General features: G+C 33.8%; 2 protein-coding genes across 3 annotated transcripts; one reads left to right on the top strand and one right to left on the bottom strand.

Annotated features, from left to right (window-relative positions):
- Positions 1-1571: 1571 nt before the first annotated feature.
- LOC136235819 (uncharacterized) lies at positions 1572-2568 on the top strand. Its single transcript, XM_066025865.1, has 2 exons — positions 1572-1706; positions 1904-2568. The coding sequence occupies exon 2, from the start codon at positions 1928-1930 to the stop codon at positions 2423-2425; it is 498 nt and encodes a 165-aa protein (XP_065881937.1). The 5' UTR covers positions 1572-1706; positions 1904-1927; the 3' UTR covers positions 2426-2568.
- A 1268-nt stretch (positions 2569-3836) lies between these two features.
- LOC136235436 (transportin-1-like) lies at positions 3837-18265 on the bottom strand. Of its 2 annotated transcripts, XM_066025107.1 has the most exons (30): positions 18132-18265; positions 17750-18050; positions 16929-17216; positions 16659-16748; positions 16427-16504; positions 16256-16336; positions 15799-15849; positions 15228-15313; positions 14269-14335; positions 14130-14186; positions 14006-14035; positions 13831-13890; positions 13584-13697; positions 13096-13209; positions 12599-12697; positions 12357-12482; positions 12201-12275; positions 11943-12014; positions 11709-11819; positions 11296-11379; positions 10363-10470; positions 9749-9850; positions 9572-9634; positions 9409-9483; positions 6906-6977; positions 6695-6819; positions 5481-5532; positions 5333-5401; positions 5197-5256; positions 3837-4512 (listed from the first exon to the last, which is right to left on the bottom strand). In XM_066025107.1, exons 2-30 carry the CDS (start codon positions 17924-17926, stop codon positions 4429-4431), a joined length of 2670 nt encoding a protein of 889 aa, XP_065881179.1. In that variant the 5' UTR covers positions 17927-18050; positions 18132-18265; the 3' UTR covers positions 3837-4428. The 2 variants fall into 2 exon arrangements, with proteins under 2 accessions (XP_065881179.1, XP_065881178.1); XM_066025106.1 differs by having other exon boundaries at positions 17750-18222.
- Positions 18266-20296: the final 2031 nt, after the last annotated feature.

Genomic DNA, 20296 nt, shown 5'->3' with positions numbered 1-20296 from the left:
GATTCTTTTTTTTTTTATTTATATTGATGTTATTTTATACGTAGAGTTAAAATTGATACTCTCCAAAACACTTAGACTATTTTGATATCAGTAGTAATTTCTCAATTAGTTTATGCTTAAAAAAAAAAAACGTAGTGTAGCAACATTTCGCACATTAGAGCATCTCTAATAGGGGGTGCCCAAAAGAGTGCCAGTATGTGGCATCAGGTTTGGCAACTTTTAAAGGGTGTCCACTATTGGAGTGATTGTGGGTGCCAAGGAAAGTTGCCAATTTTGGGCAACCTCTTAGCAACCTTGTTTATTATTTTTTAATATGAAATAGGTGGTCCTTCTCCTAGAAATAATAAAATCTGTAGCTTTTTATTTTAATATTTTTAATAAAATAACAATTTATAGGATTATAATGGCAACTTTTCAAGCAACCTCTATTGGAGCATTTTTTTAAATAAAGGTTATCAAAAGTGACGTGGATGAAAGAGATAATAAAATATTATATTTTGAAATTATGTGTCAAGTTTTGGCACTCTTGAACCTCCTAAAAAAACAAGTACAGAGTTAGGCCCTGTTCTTTATTACTTAATTTCATTAACAATCAGTTCAGTTCAGTTCAGTAGTAATCAGTTCAGTTCAGTTCAGTATTCAGTATTCAGTTTCAGTATTCAATAATTTATCATTATTTATTATAATTATTATATATTATTATTATTTATATATAATTTATTATTATTATCATTATTTATTTATAATTTCAGCAATTTATTATAATTATTATAATTTATTATATATTAATTTATCTATTTTCATTATAATTATATTTATATATAATTTATGCTTTGTCATTATATATATTATCATTATTTATTATAATTATAATTATTTGGTGTAACTTATTTGCAAATTTTACGAAAAGTAAATAAATATTATATTAATACGTTTACATTACAATGCTCTAAAAAATTAACTGGCTCAACTACCTTAATATCTCAAATAGTGCAATTTTATCCCTAATATTAGAAGCCAATAGCAATTTTACCCTTAACATTGATAAATTGAGTCAAGATTTTGTATTCATATGAAAATTCATATTTAGACGTTAGGAGTAAAATATTCATATTTAGACGTTAGGAGTAAAATAATCCCGGACCCAAAACGTTAAAGGTATTTTTGTACCTTAATACTTAATTGTAATAAAAAGTTAAGAGTGTGTATTCATATAAAAATTTATATTTAATTTCATAGGCTTTAAATTATATATAAATTTGTGTTTGTATGTAATTTATATTTTTAATTTAAATTAGACTCATTTTTTATTTAATGTCATAGGATTTTATCGAGCCTAGATTTTATTTGATATTTAATTTAGTTTAATCTTTAATAATATGTTTATTTATTATTGATATTATTTTTTTGGTAGAAATATTATTATTATTATTATTATTATTATAAGCTTATTAATGTCCAATATTATCATTAAATTATTTTAAAGTCTAATATCATCATTATTGTTACGTTGGTATCATTCAGTTAAATTCAGTAGCATTCAGTTAAATTCAGTTCAGTGTTCAGTATCATTCAGTTCTGTAGCATTCAGTTCAGTTCAGTTTTTTCCAGTAACAAAGAACAGAGCCTTACTCTCCTTTGCTTTTCGTAATCACGTCGGCGAACTAATTCCGATTGAGAGTTGCAGCTCCTATTCAAAATTGCAGGTAATTTCCCTTTTTCTAGGTTTTTTTTTCCTCGTTCCAACTGCTCTTCATTATTCAATTTCTCTGCAAATTCCCTTGATTTTTCAATTCCCATCGGCCACCAAATCTCTTCCTGCAGTTTTCCCCAATTTCCCTTGCATATTTCCTCAGCTTCTCCATTCTTCGTCTCATTTGGAAAATTTGTTACACGCTAGCAGGGGAAGTAAGAGAAGGTGGGGAGGATGCGCACCAATCTGCAGAAATGGCGAAATTTATCAAATTCTCTAAATCTTTTACCAGATTCCTCAAATCTTATCATCCGTAAGGAACTTGCTTGCAATCAGCGGCTGCTACACAATGGGCCAGACACCTTTGAGGAATTGCTGGACCGACACGTGGTGAAGAAGGTGAAATCGCTTGACGATGACGAGGAAGAATTACTGAATCGGCAGCGCTTGACCAGCACCCGTCGAGAGGCATTGCATCTGTACCGAGATATACTTCGGGCGACCCGATTCTTCATGTGGCCTGATTCACGGGGCATATTGTGGAGAGATGTGTTGAGGGAAAACGCGAGGAAGGAATTCGAGGAAGCACGGTTTGAGAAAGATCCGGAGATCGTTACTCGATTGCTAATTGGTGGGAGAGATGCTGTAGATTCTGCTCTTGAAAAACTAGTCGAGAAGCAGAGGCAGCAGATTGAGAAGGAACGTGGTGGCGGTGGAGGAGATCGCCGTTGAATCGGTTTTTCACATCTAACTTCGTGCCCTAATAATTAGGGATTTCAAAAAGATTACTAGCAGAATTTTCTTTATGTGAAGAAAAAAATACGAATTACAGTTAACAGGTTCCATTATAAATTTATATTTATCTGGGTGCCTAATTTTTGTGCATATCTTTAGCATTCATAATCATTTCTAAACATTTGTTGTTATCTTTTTGCTTTTTTTCTTAAGGTTAAATTGCATTAGGCTATCCTCAAATATTAAACTAGAGATAATTTTCGACTGTCCATTTGCATATGCTCTCAGAAGTAAGAAACTGGGAGATAACGAGGTTGAGGTATTTTTTGTACTGTGATTTTTGTGTAATCTTTACAAATTCATATTTTGTATTCTGTTAAGTTTCAGCTTCAAAAGAGAAATTGTAATAGGAAAGGGCTGGGGCAGACACAGAGGTGGCCCGGCCACGCTTTCCGCCGCTGAAACAATGGTTTCAGATCCCGGCCGTTGGAACTTTCCCCACTATCGATGATTTCCTTCTATTTCCGACAAATTAAAGTTCAAAATGGTTAATTAACTTCTTGAGTTTGCATTTAATCACGAAATCCAACATGATCAACATATGACAGACGATAAATTATCCTAAGTTTGTTCCAAACGACTCAATTTTACTTTTGTAGTTCAAATCTAACTTAATTTCGAGAAGTTTTATGGGGTATGTAAAAACTGGTTCTAGACCACTCAAACGTTAACATGTATACATGCTGGAAAAAAATTGCACAAGTTCGATGATTAGGCACGCATGAACCAATTCTATATTCGCCATTCACTTCCACTCGAAAAGCGATTGGTTTTGACTGGGATTTGTGGCTGTGATTTGCCAGTGTTTTGGTGTTCTGTACTTTTGTAAGTTTTGGATGCTGAGGTTCATTGCAGAAAGTGCTAAAAGTCATTGCAATTTTGCCCACAGCTTTTGATTTCACTTTTAACTCTACTAGCATAATAGCTTTCCCCTTGATTGAATCAAAATCACCAATGAAAGCCTCAAAAATAGAGAAGTCCAAAATTACAACCACATTTCTCATAAAATTACTATTTTCGAATTTCCAAATAACCATTTTAAAGTTTTTTCTCTTTAAATAATCATTTTCTCTCTTCGTAATAAAAAACAACTAAATGACCTTAAAACAAAAAAAGTTCAAAAATTAAATTCTCTGAAATATCATTTCCATTGGCTCTACAATGAAAGGTTATATACTGCTGAAATGGTCATTATTATCCAGAATAAAAAAGTTATTATGTTAGTAAAATGTAAATTTGAGACGGCCATAATGTCAAGTTTTAAAGTTCTTAAGGACGAAGTTGAGAAGCCATGGATGTAAATTTACCCAAATAACTATAAAAAGCAATGCAATCTTATGCTGCCGAACAAAGTACTGAAATTCATGGCAATTTTGTGCAGATTTTTTCCCTCAAAATGGGATAACTGCTGATGCTCAGCATTCAGCCATACAACGCAACCTAAGCTGTAAACTGTAAGCTTACCCCAGCCAGGGGTTATCTCTGCCTATGTATTTTTCTGTTGTTGTTTGTTAACATATCTCCTTAGATGGCTAAAAAGAATCACAAACGCCAATTCCCTACTTCGTTTTCCCAGAATTTGACAAATTAATAAAACAAAGAGTGAAATCTGTCTGGGAAAAAAAGAATGACCAAATCGGCAGTGATGAGACTCAAAACCTCCTCATCACCACCACAATAGCTTACAGATATTTAAAAAGAAAAAAATTGAAAAATTGCAACTTCCCCCAATTTGCATTCTGCTCCCAATGTGAAAGAGGAATGGTATCTCAAGCATCAATATGATCACTGATTTCTTCCTTGAACATTTTTCTGTAACAGTTAGTTCATTTGGGACTGAGAGAGTATGAACCAAAACTTAGCTCAGGACCCACACACCATGATGAAGATTCATCTGATAGCGTTGAGTTCAACGAACACCTCCATTCTGTTGTCCAATGTTAAACCAGGTATCTCAACAATTTATCCTTAACTTGAGGCTCCAATGATGATAGGCATTGTTCCCAACCTCCATCCCTCAACAACTGTCAAAATGGAAATGGTTAACATTGTTTAGAATCACATTTCCCATGGAACCACTGTTTTCGATTTCCCGAATCACCATTTTCAGAGTTTTTTTCTCATAACCAAACAACACCTAAATAACCTCAAAATTAAAGTTGCTTAGAATATGATATTTATCATCCCTACAATGGAGGATTACCTAGCTATTGGAGTGGTCATCTCGATCAATGGTAAAAATGGGTCATTATATTTGTAAAGTTCAGGTGCTTGAATGTTGGATTTTGAATTTCGGGAGCCATAAAGAAAGGAAGGGCAGGCAAAGCTGAGGGGTCATGGATGTAATTTACCCCTAGAAATAGGTATTTGACCATAATTTACGGTGATGTGGACAATGTAGCCAAAATTGTCCAAGTCATCCCTTCATTAATTTTTTAAATGGTTTCTCTATGATTTGAACTTTAATGTTACAAGAATATAAAGTTCTAAGGACTTCTATGTCAGGAAATGAAGTTTCAGGGGCATAATGTTAGTAGCATAGTTTAGGGGCCATGGATGTATTTTACCCCACAAAAACAAAATATTGTAGTGATGATGCTATTGTAGAAGCAAGTGAATTTATTTGATTTTTACTGCAAGCACAATTCAAGCTATAGGAAAAATATAGGAGGCTTCATTCAAGGAGAGAGAGAGAGAGATAAATCTACCTGTTTATATGCAAGTAACACCTGGCAAACTTCATTGCGTAGATCTTCATTCCTTATAACCTGATAAAAGAATGTGCGTCCATCATATGAAGTAAATAGTTTACTAAAATCAGCAATTAAATTCTTGTAATATTACATGCCAACTTGCAATAGCTCTGCACATGTAAACAATCGAATTCAATGCTCCAGATGGATTTAATCTCACCTGCATGCATATAAAAATCAGTAAGAAATTGCAATTACAAAAGATGATTTTACTAAGAGAAAGCATAGAATTTTCGTACAACTGCACATAGACCACGGAATGCATCTTCTTTCTCAATGTCATCACGGATCCTGCCAATTATTCATTTAAATATTGATTAAGTCAAAAAAATAAATTGTGCATAAAAAAACTGAGGTTCATATAATAGTCAATTCCAACAAGTAAAAGTTACATTTTATTAAATTTTTAAGATTTAAGTATTGATATTGACTTATGATTCATAATAAATTTTTTTTTAACAAATTGCTTCTCATCTTTATTCTAGCAGCAATACATGCCCCCCTAAAAGCAAATGCATTTTCTGTCTGGAATACCCTATAAACTTCTTGATAAACAACATTCTATTCCAGAAATGCTAACTGAACGGGGCTGGGCTGCTCACCCTATCACCCAAAAATCTAAACATTGTCAGTCATCAAAACTTCTAACAAATCTTGGATCTGCATCAAAATAACATGCATATTTTACCAAATGCTTATCTGTAACTTATCTCATATGTCTTGGGAGGAACTTTTTTCTCTTCTTATTTCTGATATTAACACATTGGCAGGTTTTCCAGAATTCACTTGAGCGAAATTGGTTGCAGATTTAAAAATTATAATCCAAATTTGTGTTCAGTTGTCATCAAAAGTCTCATACAGCATGCTTTTATAGTCCAACTCCCAATATCTACTAAATGCAATGCTGAAAATCGCATCCACTATTTCATGACTGTTAAATGGAATTCTAGTTTTCCAAATGTCCTTTTCAGTGAAAGTTGGATCTAGTTATTTATAGATGAACTCTATCTCTTTTAAGGGAAAGGAAAAGCATAAAACTTTATTCCTCCTAAATAATTTCATTCTTCTCCCACTTGTGATTCAAGCCAGAATCGGATTTTCTAGAAACTGCATTTGTAAAGATACAATGTACACATCACTAATGCACCCAAATGTGTGAAAAATCTAGTAAACTTTCTTCTGGAATAGATCCAGATTCAACTTCAAGCAATAAAGAATAGCTCCATTCAAGCAATCACATAGGAACCTAAGGAAGTTCTATAGTTAGTTTGTATAAAATAACTACTCAATTGTACATAATCACCATTAATTAGTTGATATAAAATCAATCCAATTGTGATAGAAAGAAAGTACATATAAAGTAAGATAAAAACAAAGAAAGAAATAGAAAGCACCAATCAAATGATATTGAAGTCAAAGGTGTACCAACAAAGAAAAAAAATACAGTGCTTACATGGATAAAGCTATACACCATGACTGCATAAAATGCTCAACATGTGGCGACACAATATCTGGACAGACCCAAGCGAGTCTCCCAAGGGTAATGGCACTATTTTCTACCAGTGATCTATTGATACCCTGCAAACATGAGTGGGTTGATTCAGTAGCAGCTTAAAGATGAAACAGTAGACAATGCTAATTTATCTAGAGAACTAAATCAGTACCTCAGCATGATGAAGGATTGGAACAAGGCTCGAGATAACAGGCAACACAACTGGTGATACTTCTCCTTGAACCTGTCAATTGAATAAACAAAATATGATCTCACTGTTAGCAATCTGACAGGTGAAATGTTCATTGATTTGCATGACTGCAGGTCTGAGTGGTATGATTAACAAATTTCCTGAAAGATTATTGCACATCTTCCCTAAAGAATACTCTATTGACACACCGATTTCCATGAAAATGCAGGTAGTACTAAGTTAAAATGTAGGAGAAAGAACGAAATTAAATAGAATTGAAAGAAAACATGCATGGTAGGTAAGTAACACAGCATTTAGCTAGCCCATTTGTCACAACAGCATTCCTACTTCATTCATTGTTACTATACTAGCATCTATCGAAAGATGCATATATAATAGAAATACGCATCCATCCATGAAAAAGAACAAAATCCCAGTCATCAATCAATAACTTTCAACTATCAAAAATTTAATATTAGTCACCTAACGAATAGGTGCACAGCATTATGTTCAGAACTCGAATCAACAATAGTAAAAATTCTTTAACCTAAATGAACACAGTTAAGCCTGAAATACTGAATTGCCAAAACAAGCATACAAGACACCATCACTGACCACTATCACTTGTTATCTGCTTTAAAGAGAATGCAACTGAAGATATATCAGCATCAAGAAATTTTGAAATTTCAAGCCATCATTTTTTAATAGAAAGTCTCAAGGATTTCAAAAGGATTAAGCTAAAACATATCAGATTCTATTCATCAAAAAACGACAATAATCCATCTTATTCAACATTTAATTGGATAAGGACAGATGATTCATTTCATATGACCGTTCTGTTACGGTTCATACTCAGAGATGGAGTTATAGGGTGATTTACAGGGAAATCTGTTGAAAATTTTGCAACTAGATTATGTTTAATAGTTTTCTGCCTCTTCTACCTATTTTGAAATTGTTACATATGTATGTAACTGGTATCTTAATCATAGGAATTAGGTTCCTTGATTACAGGGATAGATTAAAGATTTTATTTCTTCCCTAGTATAGCATACTCTCTCATGTTTATATATGTGTGTCCATTCCTAATACAAAAAATACAGAATTCTCTCATTTTGTGTTAAAGAAATTTGAGCTTAGGATAAAAAAATTAAGGGCTCACTGCGAGAGAACCGCGCTACTTCAGTGAAGAAATTTTAACAAAACGCAACTTGTCTTCCCCAATATCCTTTCCATTATACACAACAACGCCACAAGAAAGAAAATAGCTGAGCTAAAATGTTCACTACCTAAATGATTACCATGTTTTTAGGGACATAGAAATACATAACTAACTCAAACAATACCATAACAGCAACCAAAACCAACTTAACATGATGAAAAACTGCAACTAAAAGTAATAAAAAGATAATCCGAGAAAACAAAAAGATTTTAGACAGAATTTGAAACACTGCTTCCTGGGCCTGCCTTTTTTTTCTTTTTTGTCCATGCATTAACCTCTTATAAACACGATTGTTCCTTTCGTCCTTGAACATTCTCGAAAATGATTATCACATATTGTGTGTTTTTAAGTGACCAAGTGCTCAAACAAATGTCAGCATCAGGAACGTTTTTTCAAAAGAAGCAGGAGAAAGTATAAAGTTTGATCCATTGATCTTCTGTAATATGAAATAAGCACTTGATGACAGAGTTGCTAAAATTTAATCACAACTTTTGACCTGTCAACTTTGATCGCAGTACTTTTAAGATTTAGCCTTAGGCTTATTCAACCTTGCAATTGAATATATATATATAACTTATAAGAAGTCAACAGAATGAAAACATCAATCCCAGAAATCGCCATTGTATCTCAGTCCCATTAGTGAACCCACTTGCCCAGAGATCTGGAATTAGCCGACATTCAGTTCAAGTACATGGATACCTGAACCATAGACCTCCTGCAGTCAAGCATACTTCCTTTCCACAGATGAGTTTCCGCCAAATGCAGTATCTTTACAACTCCAACTCAAAACAAAACAACCTATAGTTCTCTCACAAGCCAGAATACCAACCACACTGCTCTATCAACATATAATAATTGTTTATCCATCCATATAAGCTGAGGCACACCCTCACAAAAGAACACGTGCCTATAAGCTATCTAATAGCCATCTCATTCACACACTACAGTCTTGCTTGCTGACATGCATTCCCATAAATCTTATGCATCCCACCATCCCAACCGTGCATATACTCACTTTCTTGCTCCCTCCAGTAACTCTATGATTTCACCTCATTTAGCAGATATTTAACTGAATGTCGGCTAATTCCAGATCCCATCATAAACAACAAAGATGCCTGTGGTCTCACCAGGACACTAGAAGTTCAACATGAATTCCCATCACAATAAGCAATTGCTCATCCCAAAATTTCCGGTCCATGTATCTAGCTGATGCAAGAAACATAAAAAAAGCATCCAGAAACAAGCATCAGAAGGATAAGAACCAACCTTAACTGCTAATTCACCAATTGCCCAGCATGCATTATTTGCTACTGCAATGGATTCCTTTAGCTCAGAAGTGTCCTGAAGATAAGATGTGAAACTTGAGGCGAGAAGAAATGTAAATTTGGGATAATAGATGGGGTTGAAGTCAATAATAAATTCCAATTACCAGTTGTTTGGCTGCAATATTAAGGAAGCTGGACAGAGAGGGGCGCAAATACACTGGATAAACCTGATCAAACCGGCAATAAACTCTAGTCACATATAATACAGCTGTAAAAATGACAGCAGCAAACTGAAACATTGATATAAAAGAAATACTAAACATTATAACACCCAAACTCACTCTTGCAAGATCACCTAATAGTGCAATAGCACTTTGCCGGACATCAGCTTCAGCATCCACACAGCACTGCAGAAGTAACTCCCTTAAATTGCTTTGTGAAACCTACAAGGGAGGTGGTATCAACGGACAAGAAAAGGCATGTGCATGCATAATTGTTAAAAACATATTGAATGGAATTTTGATGTCTTAGATTAGATTAGTAGGAATAACAGCTCCAAAAGACAAATGTCAACTTAAATCTACAGCTTTCGTATGGACAATTAATGACAATTTTTTTGTAATAGCATCAAATTCAAAAGCTCAGAATAAAAGTAAGGACAGGTGACCACAAAGGACACATTATGATGCAGACGACAACAGTTGTAGTTCTAAACTTATATTGGATTTCACATGACGCCCTAAAAGTTATTTATTTTCTTCATCCTGTTAATTCCAAGTACTTCTAAAATCAGTCACTCTTTATCCTGAAGTGGAATTTTAGTTGGTAAACACTCAATTCTGTTAGGCATTGTCACATATAACTTTTGGGACTTGACTGTCATGTTGTAGAAACCCATATACTTTTAGGCTTTATAATATTGCACATTTAAAGAAAGCTTCAAACAGGTAAATACCAAATTCTCGATCCCAACACCAAGACCCTCTGTAAGCCCCGAAAGTAAGTCCAAAGAGCAGACGATGAACTCTTTGTCATACTGGAAACCAGCAGATGCGGGATCAACCTGCAATTAGCAAATTGGGAGTTATGAATTCCTTCAGCAGTCATATTTTAAAGGTTGAAATTTTCTCAGGCAAGGCATTATCAACTTCTCATTAACAATCCCATCAATACTAGGAGCAAATTGTTGGTTATCACATTACTTTACTACTAAAACACATTTAAAACAAAGACAAAAATGAAAAATAAACTTGTAATATAGACATAAACCCTATGGCAGTGCAATATTATTCAGCCTGCAGTACTAAATAGATAGGCATCCTAAGCATGTACCTAGCTTTACTGTGCTTATCATTCAATGATACTTTGCCATTACGTCCTGGTACAAAAAGACCCTCAAAAGAACACTCTTGTATTATAGAATTCTGAACACTCAGAGCATCTCTGTACTTATTTTAGTTATCAAATTAGCGAAAAGAATGACAACACACTGACACAAATAAAATTCATAGATGTTAATAATATTTGTCCTCGGTCTAATATCAGCAGAAAAATATATACACAAACACAAAACTTGGATGAGTTAACATTCTCAGAAAAGATCTTGCTTGATGAAAAATCTAAAAAGCAGTCAAGCTAAATGCAGAAATAACTGCAAATGCTTTTACTTTTACTATTCAGTTAAAAGGGGGTTTGGAGGGGATCAGGTCTCAGAGTAATCGTAGGAGCCAACAACACCTAGAACACAGTAAGAACTAACTTTTTCGGTAGATGTACATATAGATAGGCTAAGTGGAACCTCTTAATTTAGGCAGAACTCACAAAAGGGAGTGCTATCTATGGTGGACAAAATAAATGGAGCCATGCAAGAAGAAAAAAAAATTCAGACCTTCGCCAATTGTTGTGACTGGATGATGTTCATGCACCTCTGAAATACTGTTACAGCAAATGGAGAGAATCCAGTTCCTAGTGCCTGAGACATGAAAGCATTAGAAAAGTAGAAGATGAAGAAAGATAATAATGTATTCATGCTATATGTGTGTGTGTGTGTATCATGCTTTACATATATCCTTCTGAATTTAAATAGCTCCACATGCAAACAAAAACTCAGTACTTGTTTGCTCCTTCAGAGACCAAAACCATCATATAATGAAGTTGGAAAGCTGTATGCATGCCATGATTGCAGATGTTGATGTTTGATAGACAGCACATTATACTGTTAGTTAACTCGAACTCATGATCCTTTTGAGATGCAACAACAGCATCATGCAAAGTTAAGCCTCCAGAATTTCAAGAACATACCTGCGCTATAGATGTAAAGCACTCTAGCAATGGGAAAAGATCTTTATCTGAATCAGAAAGTTGCTGCCACTTTGAAAATAATGGAGGCATCAGAATCTCAAGATGCTTGGGCTGCAAATCATCCAATAGAAAAAGCAATAATATGTTATAGGTATAAAAAAAATGTTCAGCATCCTAACTCAAACTCAATAGCCTCCTACCTCATAATAGGAAAAACAAAAAGATAAATTTTACCTGATTGAGTTCCTCCCTGACAGCATCTGCTAAAGTACTGATAGCGTCATAAACAATTCGAAGATTTCTTCTCTAAACCAACAAAAAAAATCAAAGAAATTAGAGGATGTAACTAGCATATAAATTTCTATCAATGCATTGGAACACTGATCCAAAGTGTCATATTGTCGAGTATGGAACTGGTCAACAAGTGGGTGATCAGTAAATGATATGTCATTGATCAAGTAATTGAAGGAAAAATATAAATAAATAAAAGACCTGATATCTTCCATAAGCCCACATAAGGTGCTGAAGAATTATTTCCAAATATGGTGCCAACTCTTTTGCAGCTTCCTGCAATTAATTGTAGACTAATATGTTTAACATTTATATCAAGCACACTTGCTTCATTGATATAGTGACAGCAAGAATAACCTCTTCTAGAGTAGCAAAAGCAGAACAAGCACCCTCTTGCACCCGCTTATTTGTGTCTATAATCCTCCTTAAAAGGCCCATAAGAACTTTGTTGAATTGCTCCTTACCCCTTTCATTACCAATACCCTGAAACCAAAATAATTTTGAAGTATCGTCCAACAAAGTAAAGCATTGAAAAATGCAGGGTACGTAGAAGATAAACAAGAGAACAGAAGGAAAATTATTTGGAAAATTCTCCATACCTCGACGATAAATTTGCTGAAGCGAGAAAGTGTCCAACAGGTTATACTCCTAAGTAGAGGAAATTTATCATCTAATATAGGGATGAGATATGCCACAATCTGCAAATACAGAGAGATAAAGATCACAATGATAAGACATATAACACCGTTGTATTAGTAGAAGTCACAAAAAGTAATAATGGAAATGTGGAATCACATCCAAAATTCCAAATTGTAGAGGACCAGAACGTGTGATTAATCAACCCTTTCCAACAACTTTTTCTAAAAATATGATATTACATATTGCATATATACTAGTTAGTCAGATTTATAGTTGAACAAATATGAAATTTTAGAATTTAAACGTGTGCTCAAAATCTAGAATCAAGGCTTAACTGTGGGTGAATGGTCTGAATTATCACTTCAAGTTGGTAAGCAGAACTTACAGTAACTTCGAGTTAATACACCATCAACAACCAGGTCAAAAGAAGTAAAAAAAAAAAAAAAAAGAATATTACTTGAGGCAAATGAGGATAAAGACCTCCTATGCATCCCTCAGCTATGGCGCCAACTGCCAATACTGCTGCTTCTCTTTCCTTCCAGGTATCATCATCAGAGGCAGATAACTTGGCCTGGCTCAAAAGTACAGTTCATAGATTTGTTGAAAATATTAAGTTTAAGTGCATGCTGAAGCAACTAAACTGATGAATTTGCTAATACACATTCCTTGCACATACTTGTACAGGATATTATGAGAAATAATTATTACTCTCTATTTCAGAATCTGGCAAGAAAACCATGGAAAAGGAAGAGGAAGAAAAATAATTGGAAACCACAGGAAATCCGTGTATGAAGCTAACGATTTGGCCCAGTCTTGTAAAGATTATGCAGAAAATATAGTTTCATCAATTGCTGTTTTCTGAAGCATACATAGTCCTCACTACTAAATGCAATGCAGAGGCACTGTTTTACAGTAACATCTTTTGTGCACAGTGTGAGGAATTACCTCAACTAAAGGCATCAATGTTGGGAGAATATCATCCCCGTAAATAGTTGAAATAACATCTAGCGCAGCTGCACTGCATTTCCTCAAGTTCCATACGATCAAACTGTCATCATCCTGTTAACAACTTCAAACAGTCAATAGAAATCCAACATATTTTGTGTTTTAGAATACTTGAAGAAGCACGAAAATGAAAATGAAAATAAAACATGGGAAATCTGTGAAGAATATGTTCATGTGCAAATCATACATCATCCTCAATATCATCAGATCCATGAAACCTTGATGAATGAAAGCGAGGCCTCATATCCTATAGAGAGAAAATTCATCAAAAGAAAAGTGAGACAGCATATATATTAAACTTCATGTAAATAGATGAATTAAATTTAGAAAACCAAGATAGAACGCAGAAAGTATGTGGCCACCTGATCTCTATCTGGGAGTGAGTCATCCTCCTGCAAACAAGGAAAATGAGGATCAAGATAATTAAACAAATACTAGGTATCAACAGATAGTTTAACAAACACCAAAACCACAGAGTAAGATTACCTCAGCATCAACAAGAGATTCATCATCATCGGCATAAGCCATATTTGACAGCAAAATCTAAGAATAAGAGACCTCTGCATTAGCATAGAGACTAGCAAACAATTGGCCAAGAATTCAACAGAAGGTTATTGAGGTATACTGGAATTAGATGCTGCAAGAACTCTCTTAGAAGTTCAGGGTTCAATTGAGCTTCACAGTATGCTGACCTGACAGTGGGAGCAAACATTTCCAAGGATGTAAATAGTCTTACTGAGAAAATGGCAGTAGGGTTTTGGAAAAAATCTTCTATTATGGAGCTGTTCACTTCAGGTATAACATGCAGAGCATCTCCACTCCCAACAATTCCGATATAAAGCATGATGGAGAAGAATTGTGACATGCCAAACAGAAATGCGGACGCAAATATAGACGCATATAAAAAGATATTACAGTCAATATGACAGAGAAAACATGTATGTTCCTCTAAACAAACCAATTTAAGCCTAACCTTTTATGAGATCAACTGATCAACATCTTTAGATTTATTACTAAACTTCCAATTGATGCCACAAGCTTATTACTAATAACTAAGACATCCTACAGTGGCTTGTTATATATTAATAAAATATCAAATTGCAAATAAGAAATAGGAAACCTTTTCAAGAGATTTCCGTAATATGATAATGTTAAATACTCATTTTATCCGTAGAATAGATAATATTTCCTCAACTTATTCTGAATCAAGAAACATTCCATTCCCACATAAGTATTTAAAGGAGAAGGCTTGTTTATTTTATTTTCTAACAAAAAAAAATCACATAAAGCCAACATATTACAAGAAATCCAATGCAAAATGTGGGTATTCTCATTCCATAGCAATCAAGATGACAGATTAAAATGAATTCTAAAAGCCAAAAACTACTAATAGGAAGAAAAATTAAAAGACTCCCTTCCTAAGAAGAAACATCATAGCTCTCGTGTTTAGAAAGATAACTAACTATTTCATTTATCATTCATAATCACAAACTGTATCTTCTTCAAATAAATACATTTATAGTGCTAAAGCTACACACAAAATCTAATAGATGAGAGTGTGATGTAATTCAGTGATTGGGATACCAAAATTCACAAGCTTCAAGAGCAACCTCATCATCAGCATCCTTGTTTGCTTGCAACATAAACTCGATGAGATTTCTCATATGTTGCTGTCATGAGATTAAAAAAAAAGGAGTTATAGTTATCAAGACGTGAAAATGCCAAATAGCATTGCAGAACAGAAGAGAAGAAATCATGTAAAAATGAACAAGCAAATTAAATATTTCATTTTAGGAAAGAAAGCAGATAGAGGGCGAGCCTTGGCGCAACGGTAAAACGTTGTTGTCGTGTGACCAAGAGGTCACGGGTTCGAGTCTTAGGAGCGGCCTCTTGCCAAATAAATTGGCAGGGGAAGGCTTGCCCCAGTACACCCTTGTGGTGGGACCCCTCCCCGGACCCTCGCTCAGCGGGAACGCGTAGTGCGACCGGGCCGCCCTTTTTTTAGGAAAGAAAGCAGATAAATCACTGTGAAGCATCCTTCAGAAATTGAAAACTAAATGTGCAAATAAAAATGTTTTCAACTCATAATAGCCGCAAATCAAAATAGAAACCAGAATAAATAGTGAACCAGTATGAAACAGAGTATGATGTTCACCTCCAAGAAAGAAGGATTAACTTCAATGAGTTGAACAAATGCCGAACAAACCTGTTCAGAACAATATATAGTATTAGTGACTAAATGCAGAACAAACCTAAGAATAATATTAGGGAATGCATATCTAAACAACCACAAAAATGATTATCCAATGTCTGAAGTGCAATTTTGATAACAATCCAGCAATAGTTTATTCTAACTCAAAATATATACAATTCTTGCAGTATGTTCATGACAAATAAGATAGAAAAACATAAAAGACAGATAAGCTGCAGCGAAACATCAAATTTTAACAAATTTGATACAACCTACGTAAATAAACTGAGGACCATCATGGTATGCATATAGATGGAAAGGCAACAAGTGGAAATAAAATGAAAAATACATCTATTTTGTTTTGTGAAATACTGATAAATGTATAAAACCTACTGAATAAGTGTCCAAGGATGATACTCACCAATTTTCTAACCTCTGCAGTAGGATCACGAGTAAGGAGAAACAAGCCATGAAGGAACTGATCCATGGAGAGATAAAGACCCTATGTATGCACAAGAAAACAAAGAAAGCATTCCACTGAGAACATGATATTGTGTTATTCAGAAGAAATGAGAGTACCATAGATTCTTACTGTGGGCATCAACATAATAAACTGGTTTATGGATCCTAGAGAAAGCTTCCTAAGAGAAGCATGCTGCGACTGGAAAAACTGATTTCAGAGGAAACATATTGAAAAAGTTAGGTGCATTGAATACATAAAGGACATCAAATCGTACAGGACGTTTTAAAATAAAATAGAATTCACAGCCAAACTGAAAAGAGAGAGAGGGAGAAACAAACAAATGATAAAATGCTTCAGTCACCTTGAATAATCTGGGTAGTAAAACATCAATAGGGCGTCCATCTAAGCCAGGTACATCAAAATCTAACTCTTGCGGAGCATCTTCACAGATCTGAGGTCCAAACATGTTGCATTGATATTAGGGCACAACATTACATCTTTTCTTTCTTTCTTTCCTCCTCTTTTTTTTTTTTTTTTTTTTTTTTTGAGAAACAGCATAGTAAAGATTTCTTAATCCTCATCATTTTTAGTTCATTCTGAATTAATGTAAAATGCAGGAACCAAATCACACCTTAGACAATGCATCCATGGCACCTTCCATATGGTTGATATCATTGCTGTCCAAGCACTGAATAAGAGCTTGTAACAGGTCCGGCCAACCAAGGATTCGCACCTGCTGAATCACAACACTGATAATTGTTCCAACAGTGCACCTAATGTGCTTATCTGTTGCTCCTAAACAAGGTAACAACTCTGATTTTATATAATGTTGATAGGCAGGATCCACGGATGCAAAAGTACTTCTTAGATTATTTTTCAACAGTAGACCAGCAGCCTGACGAATTTCAACTGCCGTTCCCTGTTCAGAAAGCAAGCCAAATAACCAATTGCCAAACTATCAACTAAGATATGACATTCCAAAGTACAGATACCATTCCCTACTTGTCTAAAAGTCACTCTTTCTACTTTCAAGTGAAGAAATTAGTTGAGTTTATAAAGTAGAAGTTCCAATTGCAGTATTTACAATTTCAGGCTTGGATTTTACAGCATAATGTTGGAATTTCACAACAAAAATTGCAGTCCCAATGTCACATGAGATAAGGTTACCGTAATCACTAGGTGTTAACCTAAAAGCTATTTAAACCGAAGAAGAAGAAGAAGAAGAGGTGAATTATACACCAAAAGTACAAATTTATGAGTAATAGGAGAATTAATACTAAAAGTACAAATTTATGACTAATTCATAGCAGCATCGTCAAGCATGGCCCATAAAATTTAGCAAGAATAGCAGTTTCCAATAAAAAGAACAGTTCCAATATTAAGCTACATAATTAACAAACCCCTAACTAAATTTCATTAAACAGAAAGAGACAAGGAGAAAGAAAAAAGAACCTGAGCACGGGCAAAAATAAATGCTAGATAGTTATTAAAATCAGGGAATTGTGCATAGTGCTGAAGCTGCTGCCAAATTCGAGACTTATCAGAAGTGGGAGAAATATGCTGTCCAAGCAGACCACATATCTCTCTAAGACCTTCTTCCTTGGGTTGCCATACAACCTGAGTCGCCATTTTTAACTGGACAACGAGGAGTGTGCGGAAGAAGACGATCAAATGCGAGTAGAAAACTTGTGAGTCAGAATTAGCGGAATTTCCCCTGATTTTGAAACTCAATCGGAGTAGGGTCGGTTAATTCCTGGATTCCACTAGAGATTCTGATTGATTGTAATTTTGAACATTTAGCAGAATATAATAATAGCTTTTTATTTAATTTTACCAGCAAAAAGATGTTTTGAAGTGGTTCTGTGTCTGTCCTGCTCGCTGGAAAAAGGAATTCAAAGCAAAGCTCCTTTTTAAATGATTTTGGGTATCACTCTAATGATTGTACTTTTAACTTTTATTCTATTTGCGATTATTATAGATGATGATTATTCATTCAATTCTTTGTTGATAACCAAACAATAAATGCTCAATAATATTCTTCAAAAAAGAAAATGCCCAATAATTCATAACATTTTTTTTATATAAAAATCATAACCTGATATACTTATATAGCCGTGCAATGCATAAAGTGTGTAATATTATTACTGCGCATTTATTTTCTGAGTTTAGAAAAATAAATTAGTTTTGGACGTGGTTTACAATTTTTTAGCATAACAAACTTTAAAATAAAAAAATGGGTATTTGTTATACTCAGAGCATTTCCAACACTAACTAGCTATTTGGCTCTCTAAAATAATATAAAAAATTAGTTTAATTAAATTTAGCTAACCAAAATTATATTTTACTCCAACCATGCTACATATATGACTCTCTATTTGATTATTTTATCACTAAAAATGATTAAATTTAAAGAAGAAAAAGAAAAAGTAGAAAAAAGATATAAAGAGGAAAGAGAAATAATGAATAAAAAATAGAAATAGCTAGCCAAATTTAACTAGTGAAAATGACTCTCTATTTGTTTTAGAGAGCCATGTTACCTTGTTGGAGTGATCACTCTCTAAATGGCTAGCTAAATTTGACAATTTAGAGAGCCATGTCATCCTATTGGAGATGCTCTCAGTCTAGGTTTCCATATTTAGGTTAGTGAAATGATGAAACTTCCCTTTATTGCTTTGGAGAAGCAAAATTGATTTTTTTTTCTCTCTACGAAACGCGGGCGTGTGGTTAATATGCCTCACCACGTGGTGAGACATATTAGCTACCACCACAGGTGGGGCATATGAATAATACCTTTCTACCTGTGGTGGGACATGATGTTCATACGCCCCACCTGTGATTGAGGTATATTGTTCATATGCCCCGACATTGAAAAATTAATTTTTTAAAAAAACATTCGATTTTACTATAAACAACTGTAAATAAAACGAAATTATGTACCATTAGTCCTTTCCCGCGGCCGTTCCTTCCCCGATCCATGTTTTTCTTTACCAAATTAGTCTGGATTAGATTTTAGAGAGTTTTGGGTTTTTGAGAATTTGAGAGGATTAGTGAATTTGTTGAAAGGGCAGTTTCGTCATTTCTCTAGGCTAAGTGTGGGAAACCTAGGCTAAGTATAGTAATTCACATAATTTATTAGTTTCCTACTTTTTACCTAACACACTGTTTAGTTCATCTATTTTGAAAAGCACATTATAAGGTCCATATCTTTTATCACTGTTAACCCTTTGGTACTTCTGTCTATTTTTTTAGACTTTTAACTGTTATATTTGGCATAAACAGATAGACGGAAAATAACAGAGTAACATGGTCATTTTATATTGTACTACAGATGTCTTGAAAACTAAGATAAGTTCGGTCAAAAATCTAAAAAAATAGACAAAAATGATCAAAGGGTTAATATTGACAAAAGTTAGGAACCTTATAATGTAATTTTTAAAATAGGAAACTAAACAGTGTGTTACGTGTAAAAAGATAGGGATTAATAAATTATTTACCCTAAATAATTTATTAATCCATCCAGGGACGGATCCAAGATTTCTATGTAGTGGGGGCAAACTATATATGCGTTGTAAAAAAAATTATACAAAAAAATTGCTAAATTGAATAAGATAAATTGGATTTGTTAAATGTTAAATTTCTTCAAACTTTTGTTAAATTACTTCAAGTGCTGAATTGCTGAATAGAAATACTAAATAGCTAAATTACAATATAATTTACATCAAACAAAACACATAAAATATTTGTCCACTGGAGCTTTTCATAAATGAGGTTAACATGCCCTTTTCTAATATCTAGTTAATAATAGAGTATTTGAAACCAAGCAAATATACAACTGCCAATACAAAATGAAAAAAAAAAAAAATCTTTCTTTATCTCACCATATAACTACTATCAATTAATTCAATATTCCCAATTCAACATTATGTCTAGCTATCCTTTCTTGTTAATAGGAGGAATTAATAAAGTATTAAGTGAGAGTGAAATTAATAAAAAGAATTA

Source organism: Euphorbia lathyris, chromosome 7 (genome assembly GCF_963576675.1).
Source record: "Euphorbia lathyris chromosome 7, ddEupLath1.1, whole genome shotgun sequence".
NCBI classification, from domain to species: domain Eukaryota; kingdom Viridiplantae; phylum Streptophyta; class Magnoliopsida; order Malpighiales; family Euphorbiaceae; genus Euphorbia; species Euphorbia lathyris.
The sequence above is the reverse complement of the archived record's forward strand: the minus strand, read 5'-3'. Positions and strand labels throughout refer to the sequence as shown.